This window comes from Leptodactylus fuscus, chromosome 1, assembly GCF_031893055.1.
Source record: "Leptodactylus fuscus isolate aLepFus1 chromosome 1, aLepFus1.hap2, whole genome shotgun sequence".
Lineage (NCBI taxonomy): Eukaryota > Metazoa > Chordata > Amphibia > Anura > Leptodactylidae > Leptodactylus > Leptodactylus fuscus.
The window spans coordinates 220,527,724-220,548,238 of NC_134265.1; the positions used below are offsets into that span (position 1 = coordinate 220,527,724).

Here is a 20,515-nt window from a genome sequence, read left to right on the forward strand (position 1 = left end):
CCTTGAGAAAAATACTGCGCACGCTCCGGCACCATTTTTCTCAATGGCAGTACGCTTGCATCCTTGAAGCAAACTATACTGCACACGCGCCGGATTTGAGCCAATTCCGCTGGAAGAGGAGGAGGATGAAACCGGGGAAGAGCCAAGACCGGAGGGCGTCGCCAAAAGAAGAGGTAGGCATGCCAGAAGATGACGTTGGACCGTGCATCACCGCCCAGTGTGCACGATAAGTATGATTTACCTATATGTTTTATGGTTATATTTTAAAACGGGGGGAGGGGTTTAAAACAACATTAGCAGTGCCTGAATAGCCTTTTTAAAGGCTATTCACGCATATGTGGGGCTCATACAACATAATTTTGCTGAAAAAGCCCCTTTAACTCCCCTTCAATTCAGAGGCAGGAATGCGTGCTGTTAGGTTGCCATGGGTAACTGACACTATTACAATAGTTTTATGTATCCTTTTAATACCTAAGGACATGGCCAAAAAACTGACACTATTCAAGTTAGTGGTATACATTAAACAATATTTCATGCATTTATTTATGAAAAAACAAATTAAGTGGAAGTTTGAAAAAAATTGCCAATATTCAAAGTGTAAAATGCTCTGATTAGTCTCACCATCCAAATACATTATTAATATTAACCCCTTAACGCTAAATCACGTACCTGTACGTCAGGGAATGTGGTTAGTTCCCGCATTCCCACGTACCTGTACGTGATGGAGATCGCACAGGCTCAGAAGCAGAGCCCGTGCGATCTCCACGGGAGGCCGGCTGTATCTGACAGCCAGGCTTCCCCTGTAGCAGCAGGGACAGTGATTGCACCGACCCCCGCTGTTTAACCCTTAAGGTGCCATGATCCATAGTGATCATGGCACCCTAGGGGTTTGGCCGGCAGCATCTGGAGTCTGTGTGAGCTGTAATTTACAGCTACACGCTGCTCCTTAATCCCTCCCCCCATTGGAGCGAGCTCCGATGGAGGGAGGGTTAACCCCTTGGATGCCAGGACGAGTGGAAGCTAGTCTATGCATCTGCATAGCTAGCTTCCTATAGACTGCAATACACGTGTATTGCAAGTGTATAGTTAGTATAGAACCAGTGATCCTCTCTGATCACTGGTTCTAGTGTGCTTGCAGCACAAATAAAAAAAAAATGTAAAAAAGTTTTTTTTAAAAAAAAATAAAGTGTGTAAAACAAACAAAAAAACAGTTACATTTCTTGTAAATCTGGAAAATCACTGTTACACTTGTAAGCCTTATAACGTCCAAAATAAATTAAAATACAATCAAAAGATGATGCCGATATAAAGCAGAGATATGGGAGATAATATTTATTACTGTATTTGGGTGGTATGACTATCTGCCTGAAAAGCAGAGAATTTCACATTTTGAAAACTGCAATTTTTTTCCAAATTTCCATCAAATTTCCTATTTTTTAAATAAGTAAATACAAAAATATTGATTAGTGTTTACCACTAACATGAAGTATAATGTGTTACGAGAAAATAATCCCAAAATCACTTGTGTAAATTAAAGCGTCTCAAAATTATTGCCATTTAAAGTGACGTCAATTTAGAAAAAATAGGCCTGGTCCTTAACATACATTTGGGCTGTGTCCTTAAGGGGTTAAAGGGGTTGTCCCATCACAAGGATCCTATCTATACTGCTTGTTAATGTGGATGTAAGACTTTTCCTAAATACATTTCTTCAGCAAAACTGCTTTGTTTGTCCACTATATTACTTTATTCAATTCTTTGTGGCCAAAGCCCTGACCTAGCTGCTCCTGAGTCAAGTGATGTATCTGCCTGCTCTCAGGGGGAGGGAGGAGGGGCTAAGTGCAGGGAGCCAGCCTGTGTATCTAGCTAATCCTTTGTCTACACCATGTGACCTAGCTTCTTGCACTCAGATAGAGGAGAGGAGCTGCTTTCATTTCTGAACTCGTCTTCTGTTCTCCCAGTTATCAGGCTAGCTAATTCAATTGTGTTCATTATGGCAATGACAGGCAGCCTCTGTATGTAACACAGAATAGAGCTGCTGCTGCCTGTACTTCATTGTTCAATATGGGTGGGCGGAGCTACACGCTAATGGGGGGGGGGGGGGGGGAGTGGAGCTAAACGGCAGGTCGCATTTGAAACCCTGCCCACCAAATGATGCAAGAAACCAGGAAGAAAGAAAATTTTACAGCAGTGAAGACTGCTGAGTATGTGAGGTGGGAATACCCCTTTAAATTAACAATAACTATTCCATCTTCTTTATATTGGCTTTATCTTTTAATCGTCTTTCAGTTTATTTTTGACATTAGAAGTCTTACAAGTATAAGTGAATTAACAAAGTTACAAGGACATTTTTGAATGGGATTTTAAAGGCCTATATATTAGAAGCCCCCATAAATGCAAAACTGCACCCCTAAAATCAAAAAGTCACGAATTAAAGCTACATGAAGGTAAAATTTAGACATTTCATTTTTTTCCCTCAACACAACATTCACTTAGCCCTAAATGCTCGCAGGAGAAAACTCATCCCAAAGTTTGTCATGCCATTTCTCTTGAGCACGGAAATCTACCACATGTGGCTGTAAACTGCTGTTTGGGCATATAGGATAAATCTTGTCATGGGGGTAGTTTCCAAAGTGATGTCACTTGTTACATTTCACTTTACTGGCATTTCAGAGGCTCCACAAAAGTGGCATGGTGTCCAAAAACAAGTCTAAATCTGTTCTCCAAAAACCAAACGGCGCTCCTTTAGTCCTGTGCCTGACTCTTTGCCCAAACAGCACTTTACAGCCATACACTCACCGGCCACTTTATTAGGTACACCATGCTAGTAACGGGTTGGACCCCCTTTTGCCTTCAGAACTGCCTCAATTCTTCGTGGCATAGATTCAACAAGGTGCTGGAAGCATTCCTCAGAGATTTTGGTCCATATTGACATGATGGCATCACACAGTTGCCGCAGATTTGTCGGCTGCACATCCATGATGCGAATCTCCCGTTCCACCACATCCCAAAGATGCTCTATTGGATTGAGATCTGGTGACTGTGGAGGCCATTGGAGTACAGTGAACTCATTGTCATGTTGAAGAAACCAGTCTGAGATGATTCCAGCTTTATGACATGGCGCATTATCCTGCTGAAAGTAGCCATCAGATGTTGGGTACATTGTGGTCATAAAGGGATGGACATGGTCAGCAACAATACTCAGGTAGGCTTTGGCGTTGCAACGATGCTCAATTGGTACCAAGGGGCCCAAACAGTGCCAAGAAAATATTCCCCACACCATGACACCACCACCACCAGCCTGAACCGTTGATACAAGGCAGGATGGATCCATGCTTTCATGTTGTTGACGCCAAATTCTGACCCTACCATCCGAATGTCGCAGCAGAAATCGAGACTCATCAGACCAGGCAACGTTTTTCCAATCTTCAATTGTCCAATTTCGATGAGCTTGTGCAAATTGTAGCCTCAGTTTCCTGTTCTTAGCTGAAAGGAGTGGCACCCGGTGTGGTCTTCTGCTGCTGTAGCCCATCTGCCTCAAAGTTCGACGTACTGTGCGTTCAGAGATGATCTTCTGGCTACCTTGGTTGTAACAGGTGGCTATTTGAGTCACTGTTGCCTTTCTATCAGCTCGAACCAGTCTGGCCATTCTCTTCTGACCTCTGGCATCAACAACGCATTTCCGCCCACAGAACTGCCGCTCACTGGATGTTTCTTTCTTTTTCGGACCATTCTCTGTAAACCCTAGAGATGGTTGTGCGTGAAAATCCCAGTAGATCAGCAGTTTCTGAAATACTCAGACCAGCCCTTCTGGCACCAACAACCATGCCACGTTCAAAGGCACTCAAATCACCTTTCTTCCCCATACTGATGCTCGGGTTGAACTGCAGGAGATTGTCTTGACCATGTCTACATGCCTAAATGCACTGAGTTGCCGCCATGTGATTGGCTGATTAGAAATTAAGTGTTAACGAGCAGTTGGACAGGTGTACCTAATAAAGTGGCCGGTGAGTGTATATGACATTAAAGGGGTTGCCCAAAATATTTATTATTGTGGCAGGAGGGCTGGACAAGATGAGATTAAACACACACTACACCCTCCTGTCCTGCAGCACTCTGGGGCTTTTCTGGTGGATATCCCCAACACATGTGACTGCTGTAGGCCAATCAGAGGCCTCAAGAAAATGACACATCAGTCAGAGAATTATGCAATAGATTACAAATACATGTTGGCAATAAGATTATTTAGCTAGAAATAAGGCAGACAGACAGAAAGTGAATTTCCCAGAAGGGGATAAACATTTGTTATACATGGTATATTACAATATTTAATTTAAAATTCTGCAAGAAAATTAAAAATTGTAAGTTTAAGTACACTTTAACTGTTAGAAGTTAGTCTCCATGGCAGATTTTTTTTTTTTATCCCAGGGTGTAAGGCTATGACATGTTAAGAAACTGCCTCCGCTTAACCCTTAAGTACCATCATATAATGTCTATCATACACCACTACCATAGACATATAATTATGATAGAAACCAAGATAGTGCTTAAAGGGTTAAAGATGCTGGAATTTTCCAGTGGCAACACTGTCAGAAAGCTATGGGGTATAACTCCATTGTAGTCATACACTTAGAACTGAGTGGTTAGGTGACATACTTAGAGGAGACTGTCAGCTGCTAAGGGCAACCAGTACAAATAAAACAGTCTGGAACGCTACTGTAGTGAATAGGATTAGCGGAAACACCACATATAGTATATGGACAACAGTGGCACTATTATGTGGAACAAAGCAACCAGATTTTGGTAATGCTTACACCTCAGCATCATACAGCTAAAGCTGGCCATGGACTTGAGCAACTGCCTGAGTACCAGGTGCATGGTTATAAGGGGTACAACGGTAGACATTGCTATAAAACTTGATGGCGTGTTACCTGCCAGATAAATTCTCACTATTCTAATGCTAGGTTCACACCAGCGTCTGGACTCCGTTCGGAGGTTTCCGTCTTTCTTTATGCAGAAGACGAAAACCTGTCCGACTGCGTCTGGCCGTGAGCACTGGTGAGCGTTTTATGCTCTCCGCAGCGAAACCGGTTTTTTTAAACCGGACACAGAGTACTGCATGTCAGACTGTGTCCGGTTAAAAAAAAAAAATGGTTTCGCAGCGGAGAGCATAAGACGCTCACGGTCAGACACTTTTCAAACCCATCCAAGTGAATGGGTTTGAAAAATACCTCGGCCTGTTTCCGTCTTCTGCTCAGTTTCGGGCAGGAAACGGAAACCTGAAAGCGGAGACCCCGGGGGCAGATGTGAACGAGCCCTTAGCAGTACAAGGTAGGACGTGGCCCCGTTACAGAATCTGCATTGGGGCCCAGGAGCATCAAGTCACCCCATTTTCTACACATTTCACCCCCAAGAACACAAGTGAGACCTTACTAGAGCTTAAAGCCATATATATATATATATATATATATATATATATATATATATACATACACACACTTATTAACATCCCACTTTCAGAGATATGGGGGGGGGGGCTTCTAACTACCCGGAGAAGAAGCATGTGAGTGAGGGGAGTGGGCCCCATAACACCTCCATAGGGGGGCACTGAGCAGGCCGCTTCTACATCTCCACCTTGCCAGAACGCACATGTTCAGCCACCATATTAGGAGCAATGGAGGTCTCAGGATAAGATTACCAGAGAACACTACATTCTGAGACACCACATATACACGAGTGTGACCGGGAGAGGGGCCCACATAACCCAATGGCGTTTACAGCCCAATGTAAAGGACGCAAGTGTGAAGCGGAAGCCATAGAGATAGCCGGGTGAGGTACAGCCAGAAACACCTCACCCCTCCCCCACCTGGCAAGACATACAGCAGCCCCTGGTAACGCGCGGCATGGCGCTGAGCAGCCGGAGCCAGTCATGAGGGGCCGCGTACTACAGAGCTACGGTAACGTCTCCCACATACACCCGGACTAGAGCGCGTACAGTCCATCCACTCGGACAGTGCTGACACACGGGCCTGTAATAAACCTCCGGTAAGCTACGCCTGACCTGCCCGCCAAAGCGCGAGTCTACCGGAGCGGCCGCCGCACTCACCAGCTGATAGACGATTCCGCCGTCCTTTCTCCTCCACCAGTAGCTTCTGGAAAGATCGAACAAGAGAGCCGCATCCGGGACCTTATGTGAAAAGGAGGGCGGAGTGATAGAGGCGTGACGTCAGCAATCCGGAACCGGCTCTTGTTGTACGGCTCCGCCCACTGCTTCCTAGCATGGTCCTATCATCGTTTGAAACGCAACGCTGTGGCACGTCCTGTACGCGCAGATTAGCCAAGTGCGGCGGTGTAGTCAGCAGAACACTAGGTAAGATGGCTGGACACGTGACTCCGACAGCTTTGTGTAACATTGTGCTTGGTGCCGGGGACACGCCATGGCGCTTCTCTTTAGTGAGCTGTGGTGTACCGTCCGAGCTGTGACTACTCTTGTTTATGTTACTACTTGGTGAATCTGCATAAATATGGCGGGACCAGGCAGTGCACGTTGTGACTAAATCCTTCTCACTTATAGTAAATAGCCGGGCACTCACTGTGAGTTGTCTATTTCCCATTACTGGTCAGGAAGGACTTTTTTGTCCCCTAGTGGTCAGGTCGTGAACTGAAGTAGTATGAATTGGCTTCATTGCCTACTCCATATGGACCAGGTCCTCTCCAGTGACAGTATTTAGACAACTTTATGTGAGCCGTCTATTTCCCATCATTTATATGGACCATTTCTGCCCCCTGTTGGTCGGTCCTGAACCCATATTATTTAGCTGCCTCTCAGTGACTTGGCTTAAAGGGATTCTACCATTAAAATCTTTTTTTTGCGTCTCTTACCTTTAGACGCGGTCTCTGCTGCGCCGTTCCTTAGAAATAACGTTTTTTACCAGTATGCATATGAGTTCTTTCGCAGCAATGGGGGCGGGCCCCAGCGCTCAAACAGCAATGAGGGCGTCCCCACCGCTGCCAGAGAAGTGTCTCCAAGCGCCGCTTCCTTCTTCGTCCGCCACGTCATCTTCAATGTCTTCTTCCGGCGCAGGCTCGTAACTTCTAGACCTTGGGCAGAGCAGGTGCACAGGTCATGGGAAAATGGCCGCTTGCACAGTATTGTTAGCGGCCATTTTCCCGTGGCCTGTGCGCCTGCGCAGTCTGCTCTGCTAGAAGCTACGAGCCTGCGCCGATGAAGACATTGAAGATGACGCTGCGAATGAAGAAGGAGGCGGCGCTTAGAGACACTTCTCTGGCAGCGGTGGGGACGCCCCCATCGCTGTGAGAGAACTCATTTGCATACCAGTAAAAACCAGTATTTCTAAGGAATGGTGTAGCGGAGACCACGTCTAAAGGTAAGAGATGAATAGCCTTTCTAAAGGCTATTCCGACGTCTTATCCACAAAAAAAAGGTTTCAATGGTAGAATCCCTTTAAAGAGGTTGTCCGGGATAATTCGAAATCCTTACACTAGTCTAAACACCCTCCCCCCTACTACTTTCTAAATAACATAAGTAATAAAAAATGGATAGTTACTAGTCAATGGGAACAGATGCAGAAGGAAGAGGAGGCTCCATTTAGATCTGTCCCTCTACTACTGGTAATGTCTGGTGCTCTCATCCTATGACAGATGACAGTAATGGATGTGCATAACGATAGTGTGAATGTAGTCTTACTCATTGTTCTAGGTCTTTCACCACAGTATGCAAGATCTTGTAGAGTCCATGTCTTGAGGGTTGCTTTGGTGACACAAGGGGGGAAAGGGGTTAAAGTTATAGCTAGTTGGTGGATTTCTTACTATTAAAGTTATGATGCTAGCAAAACATTTATACTTTTATTTTTATTAAATTTAATATTTTTGCCCCAAAAAATAGAAGATAAAAAAGTAAAAACAATAAAATAACAGCGAAACATTAGCAAGCTAAAAGGTTACTTTTGAAATAAATGTACCGCTCCCTGACATCCGCTTTAAAGATGGCGAGCACTCTTCAGAGCAGCCGCCATAGTCACCGGGTCTTCACTGTATTTTACAGGGGAGACCCGATACTAATGAGTGCAGTTATAATTACATCTAGGTATATCCCACTATCCCCCAGGTTCCTCCAGTGTACCCCCTCATTACTAACAAGCACCCTACTATTCCCATGTCACTCCACATTACTAATAAGCACTCTGCTATCCTACATTTCCCTCAAGTGTACCCCCTCATTACTAACAAGCATCATATTATCCCCAATGTCCTTCTAGTGTATCCCCACATTACTAGCAAGCACCCTACTATCTCCCATGTCCCTCCAGTGTACCCTCATTTTAATAACAAAAACTGAAAAAAAATGGGTAAGTGTAACACTCAACATAACCACAAATCAAAAAAATAGTTAACAAATATTGCTCTATTGAAGATACAAATACAATTAAAAAGTTAAAAACCATGACATACAAAGATACAACAGAAACTGTACAGGAAAAATACCAGAAGTTGTTGGGGTGTAAATGATGGTCCTAATCTTTAATCCACTCTGGATGATACATGATATAATAGCCAATATAGTTAAGAAGATGTAGGTAAGCAATTTACATGATAAATATAGATTCTCCATAAGGGGAAAATGAAGTAAAGAAACCAGAAAAACACTTTGTATTAGCTAAGTTTATATAACCACATACATATGGATGGACAAACAAACAATCTGCCGCATAATGATTCTAATGAGCAAATTGTCAATGGCACACATAAAAGATATATCAGTAATTCAAATTTATAAAATGCCGGGGGCAAAAAAAAACCGTAAAAAGGAGGACAAAAAGGCCTCAAGTGGTTATTTGAATCAAGAGATATGGCCACTAGAGATGAGCGAACACTATTCCAAACAGCCGTTTCGAATAGCACGCTCCCATGGAAATGAATGGAAGCGGCCGGCACGCAGACTTTGCCGGCAGCCGGCCGCTTAACCCCCCGCGTGGCGGCTACGTCCATTCATTTCTATGGGACCGTGCTATTCGAAATGGTTTCGAATAGTGTTCGCTCATCTCTAATGGCCACCTTATATTGACTGCCAATCGGCAAAATGGTAAATACAAGTGCATAAAATGGTCAATATCATAGAAAATATATATATACTGTATAAAACAACCACCATGTAGTTATTGCCTCCAATGGTACTTATTGCCTTAGTACATCACAAAAGATTGACATGTAGGTGTGAGCAATGTAGAAATTGTCACTTTGACAAACAATGTTGAAGTTAAATATCGCTTACCCCTCACACGGCGCCAAACGCCCAACGCATGTTTAAGCGCAATTGCCTTCGTCACTACCCCCAGGAAAAAAAAAAAAGTATCTTGTACAACGTAAAGACAGAAGCCCCAAAAGTCGTCAAATTATTAGAACACAAATGGAAGCGGCAGGAGGGGAATATATAAGCTGTGTTAGCATATATCAGGGTACACCCCAGATTTAGAGCTTACAAGGGAAAAGACACCAGAAGGGACCACCAAAGTGACCCACCCCTAATCATAGGAGCTACTGGGAAAATACACCCCCTGATAAATTCTTTGAATGGTACAGTTTTCAAATAGGGACCACTTCCTAGGGGATTCCACTGTTCTGGCACCTAAGAAGCTCTGCAAATATGACATGGCATCCGAATACCAAACTTCTAAATCTGCTCTCCACACACAGCGCAGGATCCTTTTTATGCCCAAACTGCAGTTTATGCCAGATGCATGAGACTGTTGTACCCAGGATTACATAATGTCATATGTGGGTACAAACTGCTGTTTTGGCATAGCCAGGCACAGAAGGAAAGCAGCGCCATGTAATTTTTGGAGCACAGACTTAGACTGTTTAATTTTGGATGCCATGACACTTTTGCAGCACTCCTGAAAAGGCAATAAAGTGGAATTCCCTGACATGTGACCCCATTTTGTAAATAACACATCTGACGGAATTTATCCAGGGGTACAGTGAGCATTTTTAACCCCCAAGTGTTGCATTAAATGTTGTTATCCATAAATGAATACACAGCTGATGGACGTTAGTGGACCCCGTCCTCTCTGCAAGCCCTACTGTGGACCCCAAAATGTAGCTTCCTGTACACTCCCAGCAGCTGCTAAAGGTACTGATTATATGTGGCAGAGGGTCTGTTTTTCCTACCGCGTACAAAGTCCTATTTCACTTCTAATACCCTCGTTTTGCAAATTCTTCTTCCCAACCAGCGTTTGCCCGGAGGTGGGTGTTTGGTGGAGACATGCCCGGTATCACTATTTTATTAATTTACGTCTGTGGCCAGCAGGTCTTCCCTAATGAATACTTTGTCAACACGTTTGCCCTGCCTCCCTTTAAGGCTTTTATGACTGCTCTGGTCTTTCATTTCCTCCGTTCCCTGACTCCTGAACCCAGAAATTTTCTCCGCTATTTTTGAGAGACATCTGCTATATGCAAGGATTTGAGCCCATCATCCGCATAAGTCTCTTTCCACAAAATGTTGGACATCTTTCCTAAACTCTGATTCTCGGTCAGCAGCAGTCCTATGTAGGCAATATGTTGCGATTGCAGGAAAAGGACTGTTTCCAAATGCATACACTTTCATGCAGTACTCAGTCATGTCCTTGGTAGTATCATTGTCTCTGTGCCACAGAAACCTACAGTAACTCCTTTGATCTTGTCATACAATAAAACTGAAACATGTGCTGAATGTCAGCAGTATTGGGGACCGATTCTTTCCTGAATGTCATAAGCACTACCAGATTATTGGTCAGGTTTGGCCCTGTGAAGAGAATGTCATTCAGAGATACTCCACAATATTTGAGGCTTGAGTCGAATACCACCCTGATCTGTTTAGGTTTTCGTGGGTAATATACTCCTAAAAGAAGGTAGATACCTGCACTCTTCATGCGCTTGCAAAGATGGAGCTGGCTGTGCATGGTTATTGCAGAATATCTTTTCCATAAAAGCCGCTAAATGATCTTTCATTTCAGGCTTCCTTCTCAATGTTCGTTGTAATGAGATGAACCTGGATAAGGCCTGTTCCCAGTTGTTTGGAAGCCTGAATCTAAACTGGTCGAAATGGTCAGTGTACAACCCAATGGTTAGATTCATTCTTGGAGAACGCGCTGTCTTAGTCTAATAATCTCTTAGCCTCTCCTTGCCCATGGAAGACAATCGTCATCCTGCATTGTGCAAAACACAGGTCATCGGGTTCCTGGTGAATGACATCAAGAACCTGGATAAAGTTATGGAGCCTTTAACGTTAACTGGTTTGTGGCTCTTATCCAGGCATACATCGTCCACATTTACACAGCCTAAATCCGGTCTTGGTGTGTATGGAGTATCATCTGGACCATTGCACTGTTGTCACACCTTGTGGACCCTCCCAAGCAACATGAGAATGTCTGCATTCATGTCCATGGGAGGAGTTTCATTAGCTAGGAGTTTTAAGTAGAGATGATGATGTGCAGCCTATGGGGTAGGGATTTCTTCTCTTTCATCATATCCACTGTCCCTACTGCTGTGGGATGAGCTGTGCATACATGAAGCATCGTATGCGGCAGGGGGTCCATTCTGCCGACTCATACATCAGCAGCAGGAACAGTGGATACAGTGGCAGCAGCAGGCTTTCTTGTGCACACAAAAAACACTGTATACAGTGTTCCCTGGAGGCAGCAGCGGCTGCAATGCTTTTCTCCATGTGTTCTTTGCACAGCAAACACATCTCTTGGGTAAGAACTTGTCTATTTAATGAGATAATGCTAATGTGTGTGTGTGTGGGGGGGAAGCAGAAAAAATAGTTCTTATTTTCAGGAGATGTCTTAACACATCTTTAGGACCAAAATGTAATATAAGACACTGTCTTATTTTCAGGAGAAACACTGTTGCATTGTTTCTCCTTTAGTACTGAAGATCTGAAATAATTTTGGTCTTGTTAGAGACCTGTTGCTTTGTCTACAATAGCATTCATTCTAGGTGGCTTTCTCAGCTTGTCCATCAGGGTAGATCTTCACCAGACATACCTTGGCACAGCATTTAGGACCAATTTTCCACATACCTCCATGCGTGAAGAGGAGACTGTGGTGGTTGTCGAATCTACAGCTGGTAGATCCCGGCCATGCTTTGTTATGGGGTTAGAAGCTATTGAAGGTTATGAGCTGTCAGGTGGTGGGGAACGATGAATGTGTTTGTCACTACTGAATTTAGCACATTTAATGGTAACTTTACAGTCCCTTGCTGTGTTTTTCAAGAAGGCACAACACTTGTAACGCAAGTATTTTGTGGAGAAGATTGAGGTCACTGATTAGGGACAGGAAAATCCTGCTTAATGGTGGAGGATGCAGTTAGTTGGACATCAGTCTTTCTAACAGGTACTGTCCCCTTGAGCCTCTGTCTTGGGTTGCTGCATTATAATACCTTGAGGATGAAACTGCAGTAGTTGGTTCGGTAAAGTCAAAGTTGGGATCGTTCTTCTTCTTTGCTCACTGATAAATCTGCAAAAATAGGAGGAAGGGGAAAAAAAACACATTATGAGTCTAATTTGGCCATTTCTAGGTCCTTCTGCAGGTCACTCAGATCCTGGAGTTTGCAGTTGTTCTTTAATTTTGGAACGTTATGAAGTATCTTAAACAAGGAGCTTTCTATAACTTCAGAGTGCCATAGGTTTACTCCAGTCTCTCCCATGCCGCAGGAAGACCTTGCTATGTATGGCCCACATGAACTGCTCTCAATGTTTTGATGTGCTCTGCGGATCTGGGCCTGTCCAGTTGTTCCTTGGCAATGAGGTTACGATCATGGACTACAGCTTCAAAGGTTGATTTCCAGGTTTTATAATTCTCAGCATGATCGTCAAACTTTGAGAAACATCATCAATATCAGAGTTACTCAGGAAAGTGGTGTACTTTGCTGGTAGCGATTGTAGGCGGCAGATAATCGGTTCAAAGCCATGGTTAATTGTACCGTGTCATTGTTAAATCATGGAAGAACTGCGATGTGGTGCTCAACTCTTACCCACAAGTCTTCTAGGTTACTGCAAAACTCATCCCTGGTTGCCTCAAAGTTCTCTCTGACCTTTTTTGTAGGTTTACTTGCACCTTTGGGCGATACTATTTGTTCCTCCATAAGCACAGGAATTCACTGGGCCTTTTGTGGACATGTTGTGCTTTTGCTCAGAAGGGTACTGTGCTGTTGTTAGGAAGCATATGTGGCCATGAGATTTCTCCTAGGTGGCGGATGTCTCTGTGCTTTCTTGCTGACTATGTATGTACCTGCAGATGCTGCAAACTTAGGTGTTCTTAGACTTTTTTGCCACCAATGTGCATGTGAGACGTCTCTGAGTGTGAGTTGCAATCTTTTGCACAAACAATGGAATATAGTGTACTCACTAAATACTCATTTCCCTCAGCAACACCATGCGTGTAGAAGTCCAATGAGTAAGTTAGAATGAATGTGCTTTTTATGGTGACTTTATTGACTGTACCAGGAGAAATGGTAATATACATGATACATATCAGACAAGGAAAGGCTACAGGAACAGGATCTGATATCACAGAGGAGTAGTTACAGTGACAAAGCTTATAGTAAATTATATCCGTAGGAAACTTACAATAGCCAAATATATCAAAGACCACTAGGTGGCAGAAAAGGAACTAAACATAATATTATATAATACTCAATGCAATGTACATATCTATATATACAGTAGATCATCATGGGAAGCAATAGCTGGAACAGCACAGAAGTCCAGTCCAGTACTTTGTTCCCACCCAACTATTGGTTATAATTATGATCCTTTTCTAATTTCTAATATATAGTAGGTAGTGCAGCAACTAAAGGAAACAATACAAAAATAAATACCTGCCCGGCTAGGCTCTAACTAAACATAGAATAGGTTACCTCACCTAGAATAACAGAAATCCAAAAGCCAGTAGAATCATTCAGGACACAGCTCACATATGACCTCTCTGTTGACTCTCCAGCCAAGCTCTGCCAAAGTCTGCTGCTGGAGCAACTTAAGCTCCCTTGATGAGGAAACTCTCTGCAGCTGAGTCGCTGCCGGAACATCCCCAAAGTGTGGACTGGAGGGGGATGGAATGACAGGTCCCACTACCAACCTACCTGCCATTCCTAAAAAATCCAGCACAGTAACCGGAACTTTGAAATAACCCTCAGCAGACAGAATTATCTGCTGAGAAACATTCTTTCTGGAGTTTTCTCATCTCACCCACCTTAGTAGTCTGGGTGAGATGTACACCCCCTCCATTACCTGACCTGGCTTACACTATATATATATATATATATATATATATATATATATATATATATATATATATATATATATATATATATATATATATATAAGATTTTTCTGCCACTCAAATTGGAAGTATTATATATTTATTACAAGCATCAAAAGTTACACTAATAGACGTTTCGGTCCAAAGCCTTTCATCAGTATAACAGATGCAGATAAGGTGAACGCATGGTGTATAGAGAAAGTCCAATAAGGAGAACGTCCAGTGGGCTTTCTCCTTATTGGACTTTCTCCATACACCATGCGTTCACCTTATCTGCATCTGTTATACTGAAGAAGATCTTTGGACCGAAATGTCTATTAGTGTAACTTTTGATGCTTGTAATAAATATATAATACTGCCAATTTGAGTGGCAGAAAAATCTTTTCTTTATGGACTATGGCGATGAGATGCCTTATTTTACCTTCCCTGACTGCTGCAATTCCTGGACAACCCCCTTTTTAATATCAGATTTCGAATATGGGCTTCTTTCTTGCACGACAGCCTTTCACAGCATTGTGATGGATAACTCTTAGAAGTGTATATCACTTCTTTGGTACTTAATGCTCCAGCTCCTTTTACTGCTTGTTGACATTTAAGGTGCGCCCCAGCCTCTTCAAACAGTTGATCACTGGAAGTGGGAACGTGAGCCCACTTATCTAATATTAGTGGACTGTCTTAAGCATTTTCCAGCTTTTCAAAATTGACATCCTATCTGCAGCTCAGCTGTTTTCCTGTGACAGTGTGAGCTATCGTACTCACTTACTGTACTTTTATTACTGAGGTTTGTAAGTACTAAAGATGTCTCATTAGAGCCGCAGTAAAACTGGATAAAAAAACACTGGATAAATCCTTTAATTGTTGGTCGTTAATGTACTGTGAAAAATCTTCATTTATTTGGTATCATGGCTTTGTGATACCATTGTTTTTTTCATATTGTGATTTATGTTTGGTTTGTTTTTTGTTCTACTTTAGATGTTTGGAGGTGGTCAAAGTCATATTATTATATTATTTACAAAAGAAAAAAAAATTCTAAAAAAAAAAAAAACCCATACGTGGTAACACGCAGACAGAGGTGCAGTGTTTTAGAGCATAATATAGAGTTCCAGGTGACAGAACACCACAGAACTCCAAGGCAACATCAATGAGGACACTTGGGGAACCTCGTTCTTCTAATTGATGGGAGGGCACAGTTCAGAGTCCCCATCAAACAGGCTCACTCCACAGGGTAGGAAATATGTGTATATACTGGAAAGCCCCATTAAGTATTCACATCTCTGGTGCCTTTTTACTGCTGTGGTACTTTTCTGCAGACACCGGTTTTACATGGTACTGAATGGGATTTTATTTCATTGCTTGCACAGCGCAATTGGAAAATCTTGTGGTTTTCAGGCCATCCTACAACTTTAACTTCTAAACTACATTTAACCATTTTCTCTAAATCTACCTTTCTTTTTCAGGGCTACAATGCGTGATTGCTGGTTAGTGAGTAAAGAAAATGCGTGCCTTAGGATCAAACTGCCACATGCTGAGCCAGTACGGATTGGGCGAGGACCAGAGACGCAAATAGTGGACAAGAAATGTTCTCGGCAGCAAGGTAATGCTAATAATGGAAAATAAATACATTTTATGGGACAATTTCTGTTCTATATGGTTATGGTTGTGGTTGTTGACTACCTTTGTAATAGCAATTTTAATCCCTTAAACTAGCATGATGTAACTCTGGATTGGTTTACAGTATAAGGTTATTCCCATCTCAGCAAATCGCCTGCATGTTGGAAATAACTGCTAAGGGCTCGTTCACATCTGCGGCCCGGTCTCCGTACTTAGGTTTCCGTTTCCTGCCTAAAACACAGGCAGGAGACGGAAACCTGCAGGAGTCTCTCTCACCCATTCATTTGAATGGGTGAGAGAGATGTCCGGCCGTGCGCGGCGGTGAGCGTTTTAGGCTCTCCGCCGCGAAACCGGGTTTTATAATCCGGACACAGAGTCGGACATGCAGTACTCTGTGTCCGGATTAAAAAATCCGGTTTCGCGGCGGAGAGCCTAAAACGCTCACCGCCGCGCACGGCCGGACCCGGTCTATGGTTTCCGTCTTCTGGCATGCAGAAGACGGAAACCATAGAACGGAGACCCCAAACGCAGGTGTGAACCCAGCGTAAGTCTCCACCATCAGGATGGTGGTCAAGCTGTGCTGCTGTTCAATGATTTCATATCTCCTATAGAGATGAAAATTCTTAAGACATGATCCCAGGAAGCCCAGAATTGATATTGATTAATAAATATTAGATCCTGCAAAATAATATCAATCAAAACTACATTTCTGTCCTGCAAGAAGCAAGCTGAAATATCACTATCTTTACAAAAAAAAGAAAATAAAACTGTTATGGCTTTTGGTATGATTCAACATAAACAAAGAAATTGTCATTACTGTGCAAAAGTAGTAAAAAACACACATTTTATATCAACCTAATCATACTGGCTCATAGAAAATAAGTGACACCTTACTTATGCTGCATGTTAAAGAGGACCTTTACTGTCCTTAGGCACATGCGGTTTTATATACCGCTAGAATGCTGACAGTGTGTTGAATATGTGCCCTGGGGGAAGGTGCTGTTACCAATAGCTCTTCACTGTCAGAAGGGCGTTCCTGACAGTCTAACAGTACTGTATATATCACTATACTGTGCGGGTGCGTTCCTTACTGCCCTTCAATACGAGTGTGTGGACGAGTACAGTTGGGGGAGGGGGGGTTGGTGCACTCTACTCCTAGGGATGTCATCTGTTGTGTCCAGGATTTTGAGCTGAAAGATGTGATCATGGATCAAGCACGTTCGAATAAAGACTTTGACGCCACTTCTATTCAGCTGTATCCAGACCTATCATGGATTACTCTCAAAAGAGGAGGCACCTGCGTCCCCTGCTGATTGTGCAAAGTTGCATGAAGGTGGATGAGGCCATCGATGGCCCATTGAGACATATGTAATCTTCAGGTTGTCTACTTTCAAAAAATATATAGGGTTTAGGGGTTCACTTGCTTTTCACGGCGTGTAATCCCTACATTTTATAGGATGATACTTTTTTTTTTTAACAAATTCCAGCTTCAAAGCAGATTTTTGTTCCTTCCAGTTCTAACGCCCAAATACCTCTTGCACTGTTTTGAGTGATTTCTGTGTTTCCTTGGGAGCATCTAGCATCTTCTGCATTTGTTCACATGGGTAGCTTACTGCTGCCTTAGCTGATGCAATGCATTCTGGTAGTTGTGGGCTCTCACACTATCTCCCTCACTCTAACACCCCCTCCCTGTCTCCTTAGCTATTTCTCCCACTCCTAGCCCTTCCCATTTCACCCAGCCCACCCCCGTACCCTATTATACTTCACCTGTCTTTTTCTTGTGTTGGGAACGGCTCCTCCTCTTTTATCACTGTAGTCGTGCAGCCCTGTGCCGTAGCCTTCAATACTTCTCTATTGGCTCCCAGCTTGCGCTATAGAGCAGTAGTGTCGGCTTCAGCGCTAATCCAGGACCCTGGCTCTACTGCGAATGTGCGTGCTGACATCAAGGAAAGAGGATATGGGTAAATATACAATTTTGATTATGTAGTTTAGAAAGTAGGTGGAGGGAGGGTGTTTAGATTAGTGTTGGGTTTTATAGTTATCCCGGACAACCCCTTTAACTTGCCCTCCAAACACCTACGCAAATTCTCCCTGCAGCTTTTACTGTACATAGCCAGGCACTGGAAGAGTTCTCCTCCACCTCCTTTAGAAGAGCTATATGCAAGAATAAAACAGCTAGGATGCATGAATGAATGTCTAATGGCTCTACTGAATGAGGCGGATAGGTTTGGTGCTATTTGGAAACCTTGGGATGACCTTTAGGTACTTCTGGACTTTTAACTGCTGGAGACTGGCTCTGTACTGCAAAATTGAGCAGCTGCAGAAATGGGGAGCAGGCTGTTACTACTTAGCGAGCGCTGTGTACACAGCTATGGGAGCTGCCATGATGTGGCTCCCCTCTAACCCTGTAGTCACTTGATCTGCTAGGCATCAGAGACTATTAAACTTGCTGGGTCATGGAGGATCCAAATTAGTTCAGCAGTGATGGGCAGGAGGTTGCATTCCTCCTATACCTGGGGCTAAGGTATCAGTTCCAGTTACGGGGGAAATCAGCATCCCCCCCATCACCAAAAAAATAGTTCAGATGCCACGAAAGGTCTATTATGACCTTATGGGGGCCACAATACAAAAATAAAATAAATAAGTAAAAAATAGAAATTAGTAATAAAAAACCAGAAAAGTTATCTACCTCCCAACCTACGCACCTGTACACGCCCAAAAACAAAACTTATTTAGCACCCTGCCTCGGGTGCTAAATAAGGTTTTTCTTTAATAACTTATTGTGGATAGGCGCAGTATGCACAAAAAAACTACCACACAGATTATTGTAGTATTTTACATTTTCTAGCTCTATCATGACCACTGTTTTATACTTTTGTTTTTTGCAGTACAATTGCTGTCCGATTGCAACAAAGGTTACGTGGAGGTAAAGCAGGTATGAATTTCTTTCCAAAAATGATGGGTATAAAATACTCAGGTGACAAATTTATGACATGGAATTGTATTTCATAAATGTTGTGGTGTAGACTGTGTGTACAGGCTTGAGAGGTGCTGAAATAATGTTGTGGTGTAGACTGTGTGTACAGGCTTGAGAGGTGCTGAAATAATGGGAAATTAATTGGTTTTCGTTGCTAGGAGGTAAAGACAATTTGGGCATTTTTTAATTTCATTAAAGAATAAATTACAAAAAAGAAAAAACTGTTTGTTTGTGCTTTTATTGCCAGTCTCAAACCGCAGCATTGTCACTTGGACAATGGAACAGTGCATGTCCTGTATTATTGTTACCGATATCCTGAAAGGGGGCACTCACAAATAAAAATCGCTTTTAATTGGCAGAAGTTTCCCATTATATATATTACAGGAGGACTAGTGCTAATTTTTCTGGGTCATCTGACTCTGTTCACCTCACTGGATGAATCTCTGGTTGATTTTTTATTTTGTATTACGTATACAAATTGGTAAATAAAGTCACCTTGTATTTTCAAAGGGCAGTGAAAAGTCAGACAGACAAAAGACAGATTTACTGATAAGAGGGTATCAGTCCTGATTTACTATGGGGCCAGTATAAATTTGGTGCATCTTTAGGACTAGCTCACGCGTAAATTCCGTGTGGCTTAATTTGGTCCAGAAAAAAAACACTTCCTAATTAGGAAGCGGTTTTTGGACCTTGACGTGTTTTTTGGAGTGTTTTTTTTTTGGTAAAAATTGCTTCAGAAAACGCCAGGCGGTTTTCCCCTCCCCTAAAGTGAATGTACCGTTAAAAAACGCGCCAAAAAACGCAATGTGGTTTCCGCCTTTCATTCACTTCTATTGCTTTTCTCAGGCGGAATCCGCCTGAAGAAAGGTCATGTCGCCTCTTTTTTTCCAGCTAGTGGCAAAAAAACCACTAGAGGAAAAACGAACACTAGCGGTCTCCATAGACCACCATTGTATGGAGGCGAATTTTGAGGCGAAATCCGCGGTCAAAATCCGCCTCATTGCCCCCGTGTGAACTAGCCCTTAGACTGTTTAGTTTAAGCTTGTACTATTTATTAGCTGACTTTGCCCCCAAAATTTGATGCATTGTGCTACACCCTTTCCTGTCAAGCCATGCCCCTTGTTAGTTGAAGCAAAAAAGTGCCTAAACCCATAATAAATGTGTAGTTCATGTAGGCAAAATTTTGGAACACATTCAGAGAGATGGCATTCTTGTGCATTTAGCTATAACTCCAAGTCTCCCCTTGGAAATGCTGGCCATACTTCTTTAGTTATATGTACAATATAGTGACTATGGTGGTAACTCAACTGTCCTGCAAATACAGATATTTGGGTACTGTATGTAGGATCAGGTTTCTGGCCCATACAAGGGAGAAAGCCCTCCAAAGAAACTGTTGACATAAAATGGTTGTTTTTTTTATTACTATTCTCTAAAGTAAAAATGTATAAATGAAATTGTGTACAAAGCTCTTCACTCACATCTGCACTCATTGCCCGTTCAGGTATCCATCCATTTAAGCAGGACTTTTCTCTTCTAGTTTTTCAGGCAGAAACCAGGTGGACTCCATTATAGTCTATGGGGGTCTGCAGGTTTCCGCAGGTAACTGTTTTTT

The 20,515-nt window shown here is 42.8% G+C and overlaps 1 protein-coding gene across 2 annotated transcripts in view; it reads left to right on the forward strand.

Moving 5' to 3' along the window:
* The first annotated feature begins 6,282 nt into the window (after positions 1 to 6,282).
* APTX (aprataxin) overlaps positions 6,283 to 20,515 on the forward strand; it is a 30,844-nt gene continuing 16,611 nt past the window's right edge. For both annotated transcript variants that reach the window (XM_075283650.1, XM_075283651.1), the window contains exons 1-3: positions 6,283 to 6,367; positions 15,773 to 15,909; positions 18,815 to 18,861. In XM_075283650.1, coding sequence (XP_075139751.1) covers positions 15,780 to 15,909; positions 18,815 to 18,861 — 177 coding nt within the window. In that variant the 5' untranslated portion in view covers positions 6,283 to 6,367; positions 15,773 to 15,779. The remainder of the gene's footprint in view (positions 6,368 to 15,772; positions 15,910 to 18,814; positions 18,862 to 20,515) is intronic.